Below are 19,619 nucleotides of genomic sequence, written 5' to 3' on the forward strand. Positions count from 1 at the left end.
TGGTGCAATCTTGGCTCACTGCAACCTCTGCCTCCTGGGTTCAAGTGATTCTTCTGCCTCAGCCTCCCTAGTAGCTGGGATTACAGGCACACGTCACCATACCTGGCTAATTTTTATATTTTTAGTAGAGACAGGGTTTTGCCATGTTGGCCAGGCTGGTCTTGAACTCCTGACCTCAGGTAATCCACCCGCCTTGGCCTCCCAAAGTGCTGGGATTACAGGCGTGAGCCACCACGCCTGGCCATTTGTGGCCTTAATAATGTTTTTCTTAAGGTTTTTGTCCTTTGCTAATTTTTAAGGGATGCTCAATAAAATTTTTAAAAAAGTTATTTTTGGTCTTAAATAGTAGTTTGAAACTGTAGTTAGGCATCCACGTGTATCAGTACTTCACTAGTGGCTTTTGAATAGCTATCTGATGAACAAGTAATTCAGTGTGTAATTTAAAGGTAGCATGATATTAGCCAAAAAAAAATGAGGCCAATTTTTTAAGTGCTTAGGGAGATAACATACAATGCAGACAGTAGGAGTGACCACATTGGTATTTGTCTGAGACAGGAAGTTATGGAAAGGATTTGGGGAATGAGGAAAAGACAGGGAAGAAGAATGTAATTTAAGGGAAAAAGACCTATTTCTGTTTCTGCTTTCTTACCCTGTTTCTTAATTCCATGAAGACTTTTTACTTCTAAGGGGAAGATGTGAGATGAGACTCTTTTCTTGGGCCAATACATGGAGAATTTCTACTCTCTCTCCACCTTTAATTTTTTTTTTTTTTTTGAGATGGAGTCTTGCTCTGTTGCCCAGGCTGGAGTGCAGTGGTACGATCTCGGCTCACTGCAACATTCACCTCCCGGGTTCAAGTGATTCTCCTGCCCCTGCCTCAGCCTCTCGAGTATCTGGGGTTACAGGACGCCCAGCTAATGTTTGTATTTTTAGTAGGGACGGGGTTTTGCCATGTTGGCCAGGTTGGTCTCAAACTGCTGATCTCAAGTGATTCACTCGCCTTGGCCTCCCAAAGTGCTGGGATTACAGGCATGAGCTGCCGCGCCCGGCCTCCACCTTTAGTTTTTAAAAAAAACATTTTCTGATATTCTACAATTAAGGGGAAGTAACTGAGTAAAGAAAAGAGGAAGGATGGGTTAGCCTGGAAATATTTATTCTCTCCAGGGATGGTTCTGAGGTTTGGAGAAATGCCTTTAGATAGATCGTAAGCACGTAATATTTGTAACTCTCCTTTAAAATAATGTTTCTTTTAAATTAAAAGTATTGTAAGTTATATTTTTCCCTTTAGATAAATGCTGTTACAGTTTTAAAAGACAGTTAATCAAGCATTTAAATATTTTTTCTTTCTCAGGAAGAAGAAAAATTAATCCAGCAGGAACTGAGTAGTCTGAAAGCAACTGTTTCTGCTCCTACTACAACACTGGTAGGTTTGCATAGTCAGTGCCAACACATTTGAATTTGAAATCTAGTCTACTGTGGACTCAATAGTGGCATCTAACTGATGATCGGTTGCTAAAATTTGATTTATCATAGTTAAAATTAATTATAGATGGTAGCAACTCAGATGTTAACTTTAGCCTTTTATTGTTGACTGGTTTGCACCAGAACAAGATTTGCCTATGTGAAGTCAGGGCTAATGTGATGATGATTACATAAATGTGGAGATACTCTTGGGACCCTAGTGCTGATCTGATGTTTTTAATATTATGCGTTTGGAAAAGGTTGGGATTTCAACATGATATTTTCAGACCTGAATTAATATATTGTAGGTATATCTAATTTTATTATTTAAGACCTAGTTGTTTTTAAAGTTTGTTCTACATAATTTGATTTTTCAAACACTATTCAGCAACTATTTAATGAATGGTCATTCATTATTATGCAGGCCACTGTGGGGCTGTCCCAGCATAGCTAGATTAAAACTCAGTTTGATTTTTTTTTTTTTTTTTTTTTGAGACAGAGTCTCGCTCTGTTGCCCAGGCTGGAGTGCAGTGGCGTGGCCTGATCTCAGCTCACTGCAGCCTCTGCCTCCTGGATTCAACCGATTCTCCTGCCTCAGCCTCCCGAGTAAGTGGGACTACAGGTGCCCACCACCATGCCTGGCTAATTTTTGTATTTTTAGTAGAGTTGGGGTTTTCATCATGTTGACCAGGCTAGTCTTGAACTCCTGACCTCAAGCGATCTACCCACCTCGGCTTCCTAAATCAAAGTACTAGGATTACAGGTGTGAGCCACCGTGCCTGGCCTGATTTTTTTTTAAATGAGATTTTGTTTCAAGCAACGTTTTTTCAGCAAATATTTGGTGAGTGTCTTCAGTATACAAGCCACTGTGGGAATGTTTTCACTCCCCGCCAGTAAAAATATCAGGGTAATCATTTTGCATAAGCACATGATCGTGAATTTGAATAACACTTGTAAAGTCTGAGAGAATGAATATATTTTCTTCTATGGTCATTATAATAGTATGTGGCAAATAAAACTCAAAACATAATCTGATATATCCGTGTGTATATATGTGTATGTATGTTTGTGTGTATACATGTATGTGTGTCTGTGGCTATGGATAAAATAATTATGCTTCATAGTACTAGATAGAAACGTTAAACAGAAATGGTTTTTGTTTGTTAGATTTCCATTTTTTATGATTGGCATCAGTATATAATTTTCCTTGTTCCAAGGCAGAAACCTGAAGTTGGGCAGAACTAAGATAAATAGGTAGAAATTAGGAAGGCAGAGTTTGAAAGGAAGGTTTTATAACACTGTCACCATCCAACTCTGTGTATATCTTACAGAGTAGTCTGTCCCAGAGCTGTTCATGTAAAGGTTGGCTGTCAGAGAAATTGTAAAGAGAATTCCTGCATTGGGGAATGCACTTTCATCTCTAAAAATAAATGCATGAGATGTAATCTCACTTAGATAAAGTTTGTAATGACTTTTGAAAACTCTGAGATAAAATGTTACAAATCTAGGGTTGAAACTTAATGGCTTAAATGAACACTTTAACTCCTAATTAATGTAGAAGTCTGAAGAGGGACTGCCAGTATTTTTCGTTTATCTTTTGTTTGTTTTCTCAGTATTTTGTAGCTTTTTTTGGGGGGGGCAGGGTGGGAGGATGGAGTCTTGCTCTGTTGCCTAGGCTGGAGTGCAACCACGTGATCTTGGCTCACTGCAACCTCTGCCTCTCGGGTTCAAGCGATTCTCCTGCCTCAGCCTCCCAAGTAGCTGGGATTATTTACAGGCGCAGGTCCCCACGCCTGGCTAATTTTTGTATTTTTTTAATAGAGATGGGGTTTCACCATGTTGGTCAGGCTGGTCTCGAACTCCTGACCTCAGGTGATCTGCCCTCCTTGGCCTCCCAAAGTGCTGGGATTACAGGAGTGAGTCACTGTGCCCAGCTAGTGTTTTGTAGTCTTAATTAATGTGTTAATGAATTAACTTTTATTGCTTTAAGCACAAGTGACCTGAGTTAAATCTCATTCCCTTAAGATTTTCCTATGGTTTCTCTTTAAATTCTTTATATTTACATTAAACATTATTATCCTTGATTTCAAATATTCAATTTTACTGTTTGCTAAGCATTTGGTGATTTAATAATCCTGTAATACGCTAACCCTAGTTAATTTTGACATATTAAAATAGTCTATGTGGCCGGGTGTGGTGGCTCACACCTGTAATCCTGGCAATTTGTGGGGCTGAGGTGGGTGGATCATTTGAGGTCAACAGTTTGAGACCAGCCTGGCCAACATGGTGAAACCCCATCTCTATTAAATATACAAAAATTAGCTGGGCGTGGTGGCGTGTGCCTGTGCTCCTGGCTACTCGAGAGGCTGAAGCATGAGAATCGCTTAAACCTGGTAGGTGGAGGCTGCGGTGAGCCGAGATCTTGCCACTGTACTCCAGCCTGGGTGACAGAGCAAGACTCTGTCTCAAAAAAAAAAAAAAAAAAGTCTATGAGCTTTTAGTTTTTTTGAAACACGTTTTATTTATATATTTTATTTCTGATTAAGATTTTCCATAAATATTGAGAATGCAAATATCTTAGTGATAAAACAAATTTTTTAGCATCTCTTAAAATTTTTTGGCTTGCATTGAAGATATTAGAAGACCCCATTAGAAAACTAAATATTATTACAATAGCTATGCCATTAATGAAATCATGCCCCTCAGTTTATAATTGTGAATTATTAAAAAAGAATGCTTAAAAGCAAACTATTCCATATTGTACTTAGCACAATAATTCTGAAGAAAATCTAGGTGCAATTTGGTTTTCCAATGTGAAAAATATTTTTGTTACAGAAATTATTACCAACTTGTGGGAATTTTATGGATGTTTTCATTTGACAAAGTCTACTAAAATTATGTGCTGTATTTTAGAAGCCAAGTAAAATGACCACGATGAAATCTTGTGTGAAGACCCCATGTATCACATTATAACCAAATTTTTCTCTAGGGGCACATAGAAACAGCTACAGTTGATTTATTTTATAGTAGTGCCACTAACGAAATAGTGAAATAATTTTACTAAAAGTAATACTGTTGTTAAGTAAAATTGGGAGCAACTTTTATTTATAAAGTCTGATATTGGGTGATTAATTTGTAATATATATGTTATTTCTTCAGCGCCAGGATTAAAGGATTCTCCTTTTAAATTATGAGAACATAGTAAAACAATCTAAATATTCTATTTATTTATACAGCTACTGGATATTTTGCTTTTCAGAAAATGATGAAGGAATGTATGGTGAGACTTATATATTGTGAAATGCTTGGATATGATGCTTCCTTTGGCTATATTCATGCAATCAAGTTAGCCCAACAAGGAAACCTCTTAGAAAAAAGAGTAGGTATGTATGTGTTTTAAGACTTTGATGCTTTCATGTTGTCCTTGAAATTCCAACTATTATACAAAATGAATGATGGCAGGTATATAGTATGTTTTTAGAATACTGTATTATAATTTCTAAAACTTTAAAAGATCACACTTCAGAAACTCAAAACCATTTATAGGAAATCAGTTTTCCTGATTCATAGCATTTTGGAGTTAAAGAGAAGACTAAAAATTACTTGCTCTTGTGATGGTGGTTAGATGACTATATATGTCAGAACTCATTGAACCATACACTTAAATATTTTTTGTATATAAATTATATGTCTATAAAGAGCTCATTTTTTTTTTTTTTTGAGACAGATTCTCTCTGTGTTGCCCAGGCTAGAGTGCAGTGGCGGGATCTCTGCTCACTGCAGCCTCTGCTTCCAGGTTCAAGTGATCCTCCTACCTCAGCCCCCTGAGTAGCTGAGACTAAGCTGTGTGTCACCATGCCTGGCTAATTTTTGTGTTTTGTTTTTGTAGAGATGGGGTTTCACTATGTTGCCTGGGCTGGTCTTGAACTCCTGGGCTCAAGTGATCCACACGCCTTGGCCTCCCAAAGCGCTGGGATTACAGGTGTGAGCCACTGCGCCTGGTCAATAGAGCTGATATTAAGAAGTCTGTTTAACCTTATTAGTTTAATGGTCAGAAATGCTTCTTTATAAAATAAAACTGAAATTTACTAAAGTAATTTTAAATACCTTGTTCTTAGCTTCTCAAATGTTAGCTATGAGGATTAGCAGTGTCTTAAAAAATTTTTTCTCTATAGTCAACCTTTAGGGCTGTTAGGAAAAATTCTTTTAAGCAATTAAATATTCTATTCATAAATGTTCAACTTTATATCAGAATCTCAAAAAGGAAGCATTTTAGAATAGTAAAGGTCAGAACATGTTCTTTATTCGGAGAAGTTGATAATGTCATGTCGTTAAGAACTAGCATTATTCATAAATAATATTGCTCTGTGCTATCAGATGATGGGGTGGAGGTGACAGATGTCTTGGTAAACATTCTGAGACTGAGTGCACACAATATTCCACTTGTGGAACCCCACTCCGCCCAAAACACACTTAGATCTTTTAAACTTGTTACATTCTTTCCTCCAAGTAGAATGTCCTTTAGCATTCTGTTTCTCTCTTTCCATATTCCAAATCAAATTTTATTTCTCCTGTGATCACTCAGGTGGCTCCTACCATCTGTTACCTTTTGTTATCTTTTCATATATTAATGTCTTAGCTCCTGAACTAATTTTAAGATCCCTAAAGGCAGGAATTTTTTTTTCGAGCTTTCAAATTAGTTTTTATTAGTAATTTGCTTTTCTTAAAACTTTGATTTTTCTTAAACATTATACAAATATGGAATGTAAGCTCTTCCAGTCATATTCACGATTTTCAGTTGTCATCCCAAACCTTGAAAATTCACCTGTCAGAATTTTCATATGTCTAAAGCCTTTCTAATGGTGTTGCTCTTTTAGCTTCTGAAAGACTGTATTTGTAATTTTTTTCTCTTCTTTGGTTTGGTTTTGATCAAAGAAGGAAAACATCAAAAAGGAAATTTCAACCATTGTTGAGCATTTTGAGAAAAGTGAAAACCAACTTCATCCTTTTCGTTTCTAAGGAAAAATGTGTTAGATGTGTATACATTTGGAAATGTTTACAAATCAGTCATAACAAGAGTCAGTGATGGCAGATTTCGGGCAAAAGTCTGGTATTTCTTTGCCTCCCTCCCATGTTACCTTTTCATCTCATTTCTTTTACTTTTCTGCTTCTCAATTTCTTTGCTTTCTAATCTTTCCCTTCAACTTTGGGCCATTTTCTCTTATTCCCTTTACATATTAGCTTACAGCAGTTGAGATAACGTTGATACCCTTCTTAGAGGTCTCTATTTTGTTAAAGACTCTGGAAGACAGATCCAAATAAATTAGCCTTCAATAGTGAAATTTTATCTTGAGTAGGAAAAATATTTATGAATGGAAAGTCTTCTTAGGGATTGTCTGTTTATAAAATTTATTCGATATTCATGAAGTTGATACAATGAGTGCCCACTGTATGCCAGATACTGCAGTTAAACTTACAGATGAATAACTTATATTGCTTCCATTTTGAGGATCCCTGCAATGGCAAGGGAGAGGACAGAGACAAACAGAAATTAATAGTTACAGTACAGGCTGGGTACAGTGGCTCATGCGTGTAATCCCAGCACTTTAGGAGGCTGAGGCAGGCGGATTGCTTGAGCTCAGAAGTTGGAGACCAGCCAGGGCAACATAGTGAAACCCCATCTCTACAAAAAATACAAAAATTAGCCAGGCATGGTGGTGTGCACCTGTAGTCCCAGCTACTTGGGAGGTTGAGGTGGGAGGATGGCTTGTGCCCAGGAGGCAGAGGTTGCAGTGAGCTGAGATTGTGCCACTGCACTCCAGCATGGGCAGCAGAGCCAGAGCATGTCTCAAAAGAAAAAAAAAAGTTATAGTATAATGTCGTAATTGCCTTCATGAAGGCACAAACCATGTGTTGTGCTGATATAATCAGGCATACAAATGACCATGGGAGCCTTTGTTCCCTGGTCTCAGACTTTGAAGAGGAGAATATGCTGATTAGATTTTGTCTGACAGTTCTGAAATGAAACTACCTGGGAACCTGTTTAAATATTGCATGGGTAGAGTTTAGTACTTTGCTTTGGTCCTGCCATTTTTGTTTTGGCTTCCTTTGGCATGAAATGGGCCTTAGTCCTGCTCTTTCTTGTTACTTGGCTGGCTTCCATGTTAGCATAGGCAGGAAATTTTGAAAACAATAGATAGTTACTAAATATTAGATAGTTGGTGGTAGAAATATTTTGTCCAACTGTTGCTACATTTTGCTTCTTAGACTTACATATAATTTAAAAATTTTTCAATTTTATTTTATTTTTAAAATATGTAGAGCATTATGGTTCACTTTCATCTCTAGCCCCACTACCCAGTCTTCCCCTTACCCTCATAGGGAACTATTTTCATTAGTTTCTGATTAATCTTTCCATTGTTTTATTTTGAAAAAGCGAGCAAAGTTTGTGCACACATTCACTCTCTTTTATATAAAAGGCAGCATGTTATCTATACTATCTCTTACTTGAAAGATAGCATACTATATATGCTTGTTTTGACATCTTTATACTTTTATACAGTTGCATAATTTTTATTGGGTGGATGTACCACAGTTTTTTCAACCACATCCCTTTTGGTGGACATATGGCTTGTTTTTGATTTTTTTTTGTTGTTGTTCTCATAAATAATGTTGTAATTTGGCTGGGCATGGTGGCTCATGCCTGTAATCCCAGCACTTTGAGAGGCCGAGGAGGGCAGATCACCTGAGGTCAAGAGTTTGAGACCAGCCTGGCAAACATGGCGAAACCCTGTCTCTACTAAAAATACAAAAAATTAACCAGGCATGGTGGTGGGTGCCTGTAATCCCAGCTACTGGGGAGGCTGAGGCATGAGAATCGCTTGAACCTGGGAGGTGGAGGTTGCAGTGAGCCAAGATCACGCCACTGCACTCCAGCCTGGGTAACAGAGTGAGACCCTGTCTCAAAAAAATAAATAAATAATGTGGCCAGGCGCGGTGGCTTACACCTGTAATCCCAGCACTTTGGGAGGCTGAGGTGGGCAGATCACCTGAAGTCAGGAGTATGAGACCAGCCTGACCAACATGGAGAAACCCTGTCTCTACTAAAAATACAGAATTAGCTGGGCGTGGTGGTGCAGGCCTGTAATCCCAGCTGCTTGGAAGGCTGAGGCAGGAGAATCACTTGAACCTGGGAGGTGGAGGTTGCGGTGAGCTGAGATCGCACCATTGCACTCCAGCCTGGGCTACAAGAGCTAAACTCCATCTCAAAAATAAATAAATAAATAAATAATGCTGTAATTAATAACCTTTTATGTGTACCATTTTATAGTATAGATGCTTATATTAAAGGGGATCTCAGAGTTATTTTTATTGAGACTCATGATCTTTAGGAAAATATTTTCTTGCCAATTAGAGGGACATGTATCTGCAGGCATCAGATGTTTTTAATGTGTATTATTGAGTGGTAATCATTTTTTAAAGATATAATTTATGGGGCTGGGCACGGTGGCTAATGCCTGTAATGCCAACACTTTGAGAGGCTTAGGTGGGCAGATCACTTGAAGTCAGGAGTTCAAGACCAGCCTGGCCAGCATGGTGAAACCCCGTCTCTATTAAGAATACAAAAATTAGCCTGGTGTGGTGGTACATGCCTGTGTTCCCAGCTACTTGGGAGGCTGGGGTCAGAGGATTGCTTGAACCTGGGAGGCGGAGATTGTGGTAAGCCGAGATTGTGCCACTGCACTCCAGCCTAGGCAACACAGTGATAATATGTCTCAAAAAACAAACAAACAAAAAGATATAATTTATGCCTTCTTTTTTTTTTTTTTTTTTTTTGAGACGGAGTCTCGCTCTTTCGCCCAGGCCAGAGTGCAGTGGCGCTATCTCGGCTCACTGCAAGCTCTGCCTCCCAGGTTCACGCCATTCTCCTGCCTCAGCCTCCCGAGTAGCTGGGACTACAGGCTTCTGCCACCGCGCCTAGCTGATTTTTTGTATTTTTAGTAGAGACAGGATTTCACCGTGTTAGCCAGGATGGTCTCGATCTCCTGACCTCGTGATCCGCCCGCCTTGGCCTCCCAAAGTGCTGGGATTACAGGCGTGAGGCGTGAGCCACCGTGTCTGGCCCTTCTTTTTTTTTTTTTTTTTGAGACAGAGTCTCTGTCACCCAGGCTGGAATATGGTGGTGCTACCTCGGTTCACTGCAACCTCCGCCTCCTGGGTTCAAGCGATTCTCCTGCCTAAGCCTCTCAAGTAGCTGAGACTACAGGTGCGTGTCACCGTGCCCGGCTAATTTTTTGGTAGAGACGGGGTTTCACCATGTTAGCCAGGATGGTCTGGAAATCCTGACCTCATGATCCACCCGCCTTGGCCTCCCAAAGTGCTGGGATTACAGGCATGAGCCACTGCGCCCGCCGTTTTATGCCTTCTATATGTCTTCACTCTGGTACTGTTGTCTCATCCACTCTTCTGAATTTTAAGGCCTGCTTTGCTGCTTTCTCTGATGCAGAATGTCTTTTTATTTGTATTTTCTTTTGAGATGGAGTTTCACTGTTGCATCCCAAGCTAGAGTGCAATGGCACGATCTCGGCTCACTGCAATCTCTACCTCCCAGGTTCAAGCGATTTTCCTGCCTCAGCCTCCCAAGTAACTGGGATTACAGGTGCCTGCCACCACACCCGGCTAATTTTTTAATTTTTAGTAGAAACAGGGTTTTGCCATGTTGGCCAGGCTGGTCTCAAACTCCTGATCTCAGATGATCCACCCACCTTGGCCTCCCAAAGTGCTGGGATTACGGGCATGAGCCACCGCGCCCAGCCAGAATGTCTTATTATTTTTTTTTTTTTATGAGTATCATTGAATAAATACTTTTTTTAAAGTTATTATTTTCTTTTTAGAGATAGGGTCTTGCTATGTTAGCCAGGCTGGTCTCAAACTTCTGGCCTCAAGCAGTCCTCCCACCTTGGCCCCCCAACGTGCTGGAATTATAGGCATGAATAAATAAACTTCAGTGCTCATAAAGTTAGGTGTTAAGTGCTTTATCTTCTGAGGTAGTATTTATCTTCATTTTACCTTTTTTTTTTTTTTTTTTGAGACAGAGTCTTGTTCTGTCACCCAGGCTGGAGTGCAGTGGCGTGATCTTGGTTCACTGCAACCTTTGCCTCCTGGGTTCAAACGATTCTCATGCCTCAGCCTCCCAAGTAGCTGGGATTACAGGAGAGTGCCACTACGTCTGTCTAATTTTTGTGTTCTTAATAGAGATGAGGTTTCTCATTGTGTTGGCCAGGCTGGTTTCAAACTCCTGACTTCAAGTGATCCGCCCGCCTCAGCCTCCCAAAGTGCCTGGCCATTTATCTTCATTTTAAAGATGAGAAGACTGAGGCTCAGAAAAGTCAAGTAACTTATAGAGCGTATGAGCATAAGTCATAGAGCAGATAAATGGAGCCAGAGCCCAAATTTCTATACTCAAAGCTTGTATACCTCATTCTTAGTTATACCAAATATACTTTGTAATCGTAGTTATTATTCTTTGTTTCTCTGAAAATTTTTACATTTTTTGAGTCACAGTGTTTTTCCCCCTTTTTTTCTGATTGTTGAAACAGGTGGAATATTATTTATAACAGAAAGAATTAAAGTTTCATTGAGATGGTCTTTGGATTAGTTTGTTGACCTTGATATTGGTGACTTGGGAATGGGTGATACCTTAGTGGAGCAGGTGATTTATCAGCAATCTGATAAGACAATCTCTGCTTTAAATGCTTTCTGGGGGCCTGGGTGTGGTGGCTCACCCCTGTAATCCCAGGACTTTGGGAAGCTAAGGTGGGAGGGATTGCTTGAGTCTGGGAGTTTGAGACCAGCCTGAGTAACATAGTGAGACCCTATCTCTACCAAAAAAAAAAAAAAAAAAAAATTAGCTCGGTGTGATGGTGCACGCCTTGGTCCCAACTACTTGGGAGGCTGAGGCGAAGGATTGCTTGAGCTTGGATGGTAGAGGCTGCAGTGAGTTTTGATCGTGCCACTGCCTTCCAACCTGAGTGATGGAGTGAGACTGTCTCAGGAAACAAAACAAAACAAATGCTTTCTGGGATTTTCCTCATCTCTTTCTTGGCCTGGGTCAGATTTGTTTCAACTCTTAAGATTGTGAGAGTAATAGCTTTGCTCCTCTGACCTCTAGTGAAGGTGTTGGAATTGGTCATGCTGCTACCTCTTGATTGTAAGAATAGGAAGTTTCCGTTTTCTCCTGTTCCATAGTAGACACAGACAGCATGGATGCTGGGTAACGATGAGTATAGTTAACATTAGAATCCCTGATGAAAGGGCTGAAAGAATTGAGAAGAATGAAAAACAATGAGCATGGAGTCAGGGAATCAGGTCAAGATAGACTATGTGGAGAGGCAGTAAAATATGGGGGTTTAAAATATGGACTGACTTCAACTGTCTGGGTTTGAGTCCTGGCTCCACCATGTGATAGGTTGGACCTTGGGAACTTGCCCTTTTTTGGGTCTCTCTTTTTTTTTTTTTTTTTTTTTTTTGAGACCTAGTCTTGCTCTGTTGTCCAGGCCGGAGTGCAGTGGTGCGATCTTGGCTCACTGCAAGCTCTGCCTCCTGGGTTCACGCCATTCTCCTGCCTCAGCCTCCCGAGTAGCTGGGACTACAGGTGCCCGCCACCATGCCTGGCTAATTTTTTGTATTTTTAGTAGAGACGGGATTTCACCGTGTTAGCCAGGATGGTCTCGATCTCCTGACCTCGTGATCCACCCGCCTCGGCCTCCCTAAGTGCTGGGATTACAGGCATGAGCCACCACGCCCAGTCTTGGGTCTCATTATTATATAGGGATAAAAATGCCTATCTCATTGGGTGGTTGTGAGGATTAAATGAAGTAATGCTTATAAAGTACTTGACCCATAGTGACTGTCTAATTAAAGTGTTAGTTATTATCAATGTGAAGCCTGACTGAGAAAATTCCTTGGAGTATCTAGATTCTATGTACATGGCATTTGTCATAGTGTTAATATATTTCCTCAATCTTAAAATGTACTTTAAAAATGTTTTAATTATTGCAATAAAAATGCTTATTTAAGCCAATGAGTATATTTAATGTGGCAGACAGCATTTCTTTCCTGAATAATTGTTATTCCCTCAATTGAGAAAATAAGGTATTGTATGTGGCTTAATATATTTAATATATGATTTACATCATGTGGGTTGACATTAGGTGGCTAGCTCACTCAATACAAAGAGCTAGTAACTCACTATTAACTGTAGGGATTAGGGTTTTTTTTTATTGTAGTGATTAGTTTTTGAATTATATGTTTGGCTATAAAATAGCAATTATAAAATAGAGAATGCTTTGATTGATAATGTAAAGATTTGCACAAAAAATAGAAGGCATGTCTTCTCAGTGCCATTTACAAGATTTTAAGTTGATACACATAATGTCTATTCCATGTCTGGAATATCCTATGAAATACATAATTCTGGAAGATTTCAGGGTGAAGAATAACTGAAATTTTCCTTACTGAAGGTTTTTAACCTTATATTTTGCAATTTGTATTTATGTTTACTTGTAACTGGTATCTTTGATACTTACAGGACTGCTTTGTTTAACTTCTTGTGAAAAGTCTGTTTTTGGTAGTTAGTAATCAGACTTTTCCCTCAACTTTTATAGGTTATTTGGCTGTTTCCTTGTTTCTACATGAAAGTCATGAATTATTGCTTCTCCTTGTGAATACAGTTGTAAAGGTATTGTATTGTATGTTGGTTAATATGAAGTCATAATTCTTGTCAGCACCTGATATTTCTCCTCCATCATATTCAATTAGATGATATTAGAAGAAAGTGGACTTGCAGAATGGGCTTAGAAGAATCTTTTAGATCAGTTTCTGCATCTATAAAATGGAGTTAAATAATAGAACTTACAGAGTTATGAGGATTAAATGAAATACTATGTGAAGTAGTAGCTGCTGCTCTTCTTGTTATAATTTCATTTTAAAACACAGAGTTAGAACTAAAGTTCAGGTCTCTAAGTTGTTAGTTTAGATATACTTTCCATGCTGTTATCTTTTTTTCTGGGATCTGTTCTAAAGGGATATAGATATAAACTGGGTAAATGAAGTCTTTAAAATTTAAAAAGTCGTTTAAAAAAAGAATAGAATATAATCAAGTAACTGAAATGTAGAGATAATAAAAACAATCCTCACTCACAATATTTTCTGTTAAACTCCCAAATCAAAATGATAATGAGATGTAATTGAATTGTTGAGCTTTTTATCTTGTGTCAGTTTTTTGATATGTGAGAGAGAGAGAACAGTGTTTTCTGACCTTTAAGTCATATACTATATTAAGGTTACTAGTAGCTTAAATTTCTTCCAAACTTAAAAAATATGTTTTTAGGTTCTATTAGAATGGTTTATAAACCATATGGATAGATAAGTACATATGAATGTGTGCGTTTTATTGTGAATATTCCAGAATCACTTCCTTTTAAACTTACATTCATATTATTGTTGATTAATAAGAAAAACTCATAAAATTGTTTTATTATTGGTTTAGAAAAGTTTTAAAGGCTGTAATAAAGGAGACTACTTTGGCTAGTTTCAGAACAGAGATACAATTTCCTCTTGTGTCCATTGCTTTTTGGCTTTATTTATCTACTGACCCTATTAAGGCAAATGAAACAAATAGGAGCATTCCAATAAAATATGCCATAAGTTTGGATATACAAATTAATTATAAATAGCACAAAATTACTAAGTATATAGGACCATTACAGTGTTGAATTTGCCATTCCTAGTTTCAGTATTTACACTGAATGTTTTCTTTGCTTAATGTTGTGCCAGGATCTGCAGAGCACTAACCTAGTAGAAGTGTGTATGGCACTGACTGTTGTTAGCCAGATTTTCCCCCGAGAAATGATTCCAGCTGTTCTTCCATTAATAGAAGATAAACTTCAACATTCTAAGTAAGTAAATTCTTTTGGGATAGGTGTCTATGCCATAGATTTCAAAACAGAAGTTTATACTAGAAAATTTATTATAACTTCAGTGCTACCCGGATAGAGATTATTTGACTGCTAGGAATATTACAAAAATCTTCAATAGGATCATCTTTATTTTTATGTGGGTTTAGGGAAATGTTAGACAGCTTTCTAAAGTTAGACTAAGAGACAGTGAGGCCTAGTATCCAGGAATCCTTGGCTTGCCTCCCATTTCTGCCACTAATGAGCAGTGGTCTTGTTTTTCCTTGGCTATGTGGGGTTGGTTGAAGCTGCTTAGTTCTACCAAAGTTGTTTTGGGGATAAAGTGAAATAATGAAAAACATATGGAAATTGTGCAAGTGTTGTGAATGCAAAGCTTTAGTGTAGTGGGAAGATCCTTTTTTTTTTTTTTTGAGACAGAGTCTCACTCCGTTGCCCAGGCTGGAGTGCAATGACATGATCTCGGCTCACTGCAACCTCTGCCTCCTGGGTTCAAGCAATTCTCCTGCCTCAGCCTCCCAAGTAGCTGGGATTACAGGTGCCTGCCACCATGCCCAACTGATTTTTTTTTTTTTTTTTTTTTAAATAGAAACTGGGTTTCGCCATGTTGGCCAGGCTGGTCTCGAACTCCTGACCTCAGGTGATCCACCTGCCTCGGCCTCCCAAAGTGCTGGGATTACAGGGGTGAACCACCATGCCTGGCCTGGGAAGATGCTTTTTATATCAAAACCACAGCATTTTAATCCTATTTTACAGCAGAATGTATCCAAACTTAATTTACTTTGTAGTATTTTGCTAATCTTCTCTTGTAAATTTCCTTAACTGTCTCCTTATCAGATTGACTTACTTTTCACTGTATTTGAATTATTAATATTTTGTTTTTGACCAAGCCCCTTTATGTCATAATTTTAATTAATTAAGTAATTAATTAATTTTTTTTGAGACGGAGTCTCACTCTGTTGCCTAGGCTGGAGTGCAGTAGAGTGATCTTGGCTCACTGCACACTCCACCTCCCAGGTTCAAGCAGTTCTCTGCCTCAGCCTCCTGAGTAGCTGGAATTACAGGAACACGCCACCATGCCCAGCTAATTTTTTGTATTTTTAGTGGAGGCAGGGTTTCACCATCTTGGCCAGGCTGATCTTGAACTCCTGGCCTTGTGATCCACCTGCCTCAGCCTCCCAAAGTGCTGAGATTACACATGTGAGCCACTGCGCCCGGCCCATAATTTTTAAAGTTGGAAAAGGTTTGCAATCATTGTGATTATGGTATGTCAGTTATATATTCTTGATGAAGATTTTTTTGTTACTCATACAACATTTATTTTACATACTTTAAATCAGTATTTTTAATGTTCTGAGATTGCAAAATGTTGTCTTATAGCTTGTATTCTTTTTTTTTTTTTTTGAGACAGAGTCTTGTTCGGTCGCCCAGGCTGGAGTGCAGTGGCGTGATCTTGGCTCACTGCAACCTCCGCCTCCCAGGTTCAAGCTATTCTTCTGCCTCAGCCTCCTGAGTAGTTGGAACTACAGGCACCCGCCACTATGCCTGGCTAATTTTTGTAGTTTTAGTAGAGACAGGGTTTCACCATATAGGCCAAGCTGGTCTCGAACTCCTGACCTCGTGATCCACCCGCCTTGGCCTCCCAAAGTCCTGGGCTTACAGGCATGAGCCACCATGCCTGGCCAACTTGTATTCTTTAAGAAATATTGGATCATGAATCTTCCAGCTAAAATGATAGCTTTTACTAAGAATTACAGAATAACTTCATAGGTCTTTCAGACTTTTTATGTATTGTATGTCATATCTGTGTTTAGAACGAAGGATGATTATGGACAATTAATTATTGGAAATATTTGCTTTTTTAAGATTTATAAGGTGATCTGATTATAACAGCAGCATATTTTTGCTTAACTTTTCCTTACCACCACTTTTGTGGTGACCTTACTTACTGACCATTTGTATGAAATCCTTCTGAGAATTGAAAGGTCCCTCTTCAATTTTTTTCTTTATTGCTTTGTATTTAGTCTAATTTCAAGTCCTGGCTAGAGTTTAGACTTTTTGAAACTCTGCTTTTGCAGTTATGGCCATACTCAGCCCCATGCTCTGGAGTAAAGAGTTCACGAATATGGGGCAGAGCTATAGGTAAGCCAGTAGATGTCACAAAGAATATTTGAAATAAGGCTTGAATTCAACTTTTGAATCCTTGGCTGTATTTCAGCATACCAATCCCAGAGCCTGAATCTAGGTCTCTCGTCTTATGTTAGTACCACCACTTGAGGCCGGGCCTGTGAACTCCTGGGCCTATTCAGAGTTTTTTTTTTTTTTCCTCACTTCATTTACCTATTCTCCCCCAGAATTAATATCAGTTAACACCCAATGGCAATACACTGTGATGTGGCTTGCATTCACCACAGTATTAATACTAACAGTAAATCTGTTGTTAATCTGCCTTTCTTTTCTTTTTTTTTTTTTTTTTTTTTTTTTGTGAAAAGAGTTTTCCATTATGGCGTAGCTTGCCTAGGAAGATAAGAGTTGTTTATTAATGGAATTTGTATGACCACTTACTAAGAATCTTATAAAAGGTGTTCTTGAGTGGAACACAAAGGATTGCATTGAATAGTCTCAGTTTTGAGATTCTATGGCAGAAATATTTGTTAAGGAACCCTAAAAGTAACTACTTCACTTTTGTGATGTTTGCTGCTGTTCTGAGCACTGCCAGCATAGTCTGCAAATAAGAGATATGTAGAAATAGACAAGAGAGAGAATTTCTAACAAGGAAGAAGCTTCCTTGGAAACTACATCATGAACATAGAATGGCATTTCTTTATTTTTGTTTCTGTGTGCTAGAAAACATTGGGTGTTATCTGCTACAGATGAAGTGCAAAACTAGTGTATACTTTTCTCTTTATTATCATGAGGTTTTGAAACAGATGAACTGGGCAAGGAGAGGAATAACATCTTTTTATTCCATGTGTGTCCTTGTATTCCTCCCCTCTGTCCCCCATAGTATTTGGAGTCTGCTATCCAGTGATATATATATATAAAAAAGAAACATAGAAAGCTACTATTTTAGAGTGAGAATGTTAACGAGTTTTTTTTCTTTTCTTTCCTTTTTTTTTTTGTTTGAGACTCAGTCTCACTCTGTCACCAACTTGGAGTGCAGTGGCACAACCTTGGCTCACTGCAACTTCTGCCTCCCAGGTTCAAGCGATTCTTGTGCCTCAGCCACCCAAGTAACTGGAACTACAGGTGTGCACCACCACACCTGGCTAATTTTTGTATTTTTAGTAAAGACAGGGTTTCGCCATGTTGGCCAGGCTGGTTTTGAACTCCTGGCCTCAAGTGATCCACCCACCTCAGCCTCCCAAAGTGCTGGGATTACAGGCCAAAGATTTTTAATATTAATAAAAAGACTTTAATATTACTAGCTGAAATTACCTATTACTTAAACTTACTGTTGACTTTTTTTTTCAATTTTTAGAGATAATGTCTTTTAAAAATGGAATTAGAAAATTAAGAAATTTGTTTTTCTTGTTTTTTTTTTTAATCTCAAAAGTAATACATGCTTGTTACAAAAAAAAATTCCCTAACTAGATAAATATATAACATGGGCAGTTAAAGTTTTGAGACCTTACTTCCTAGAGGTGACCACTTTTTATAATTCGGTATATTAGAATAAATAAATTAATCACAAATGTATAATTATCTCTTTCTTTGTAAATTAAGGTAATGAGCCAGTATTTTGAAATCATCTGGCCCATAATCTTTCAAAGTAAATACTTGAGAATTCAGATTGTCTTGTTTAAATTTCATTTTTTGTCTTCAGGGAGATTGTACGAAGAAAAGCTGTTCTGGCATTGTACAAATTCCATCTCATTGCTCCTAATCAAGTACAACATATTCATATTAAGTTTCGGAAAGCACTTTGTGACAGAGATGTTGGGGTCATGGCTGCCTCCTTGCATATATATCTTAGAATGATTAAGGTAAGTTGGAAATTTTAGCAAGTACTGAGTAGTTACCATTAGAAAAATAGAATTATGGAATTAAAAAGAAACAGATATTTTGGTAAAATGCTTAGTTAACATTTTATAATTTTTATTATTGACCTTTGAAGTAGTAGTTTTGCAGGTTGTTGAGAGCATGAGTTGTAGGCACATTACAGAATTAGTTTTTTTTCTTTAATGCCTAAAATTTTTTGATGTTACTAAACAGGTGTGCAAAAATGGTAGCAATGGAAGGTGTCTTAAGTTTGCAGATTTGTGTTTTTTCGAGCGGTAATTCTCTTTTATATAACTTCATGGGATGCATAACATTTTATAGAAATGAGGAAAACCAGCGGGGGTTGTGCAAGCTATAGATTGTAGTGTTGACTCCATGTATTAATTCTGTATCATATGAGGAAAGAGGGTTGAATGTTATGGTAAAACACTTTTCTAAATGGCGATGGTGGATTTATACTAATTCATCCTTAGTGTATTGCCTGAAACCATTTGTGTTCATATATACATATTTGTAACAGATTTCATGGCACCTACTATAACAAAATAAAATATGCTATTGAACTCATTTAAAGTTATATTGTTTTTTATGTATTGTGTTCTAAAATAGTACAGTTTAAATAGATGTTCAGTATTAGATTTTATTTTTTCCTTAACATTTACTAAAATTTGAAAGAGCTTTATTTCCCTTCCAAAAAATTTTCTCTTGATACATAATAAAAATTAGAATAAAGAATCTAATGTTCCTTTTAAGGAGTGTGGATATAATTTCCCCAGTCCAAGAGATTACTCAGATACATAATCAAGGCACACTCCTTCAGAAACAAATATTTTTAGATACTGTGTGGCTAATTAATTTTTAATTGGCAGGCACACTGATTTTAGGGACTTTTTTTTTTTGAGACTGAGTTTCGCTTTTGTTGCTCAGGCTGTAGTGCAATAGCGTGATCTCAGCTCACCACAACCTCCCCCTCCCAGGTTCAAGCGATTCTCCTGCCTCAGCCTCTTGAGTAGCTGGGATTACAGGCATGTGCCACCACACCCGGCTAATTTGGTATTTTTAGTAGAGCCAGGGTTTCACCATGTTGGTCAGGCTGGTCTCAAACTCCTGACCTCAGATGATCCACTGGCTCGGCCTCCCAGAGTGCTGGGATTACAGGTGTGAGCCACTCTGCCCAGCCGA

At 38.2% G+C, this 19,619-nt stretch overlaps 1 protein-coding gene across 4 annotated transcripts in view; it reads left to right on the forward strand.

The window, feature by feature from the left end:
• Positions 1-19,619, forward strand: part of AP4E1 (adaptor related protein complex 4 subunit epsilon 1) — a 97,620-nt gene that overhangs the window by 1,905 nt on the left and 76,096 nt on the right. For 2 of the 4 annotated variants that reach the window (XM_054451044.2, XM_054451045.2), the window contains exons 2-6: positions 1,352-1,423; positions 4,721-4,844; positions 13,128-13,201; positions 14,299-14,420; positions 18,262-18,421. In XM_054451044.2, the coding sequence (XP_054307019.1) occupies positions 1,352-1,423; positions 4,721-4,844; positions 13,128-13,201; positions 14,299-14,420; positions 18,262-18,421 (552 nt within the window). Of the gene's footprint in view, positions 1-1,351; positions 1,424-4,697; positions 4,845-13,127; positions 13,202-14,298; positions 14,421-18,261; positions 18,422-19,619 lie in introns of all 4 variants that reach the window. The other 2 variants (XM_063652237.1, XM_054451046.2) reach the window with 2 other exon arrangements.

The sequence above is a fragment of the Pongo pygmaeus genome, chromosome 16, assembly GCF_028885625.2.
Source record: "Pongo pygmaeus isolate AG05252 chromosome 16, NHGRI_mPonPyg2-v2.0_pri, whole genome shotgun sequence".
In the NCBI taxonomy this organism is placed as follows: domain Eukaryota; kingdom Metazoa; phylum Chordata; class Mammalia; order Primates; family Hominidae; genus Pongo; species Pongo pygmaeus.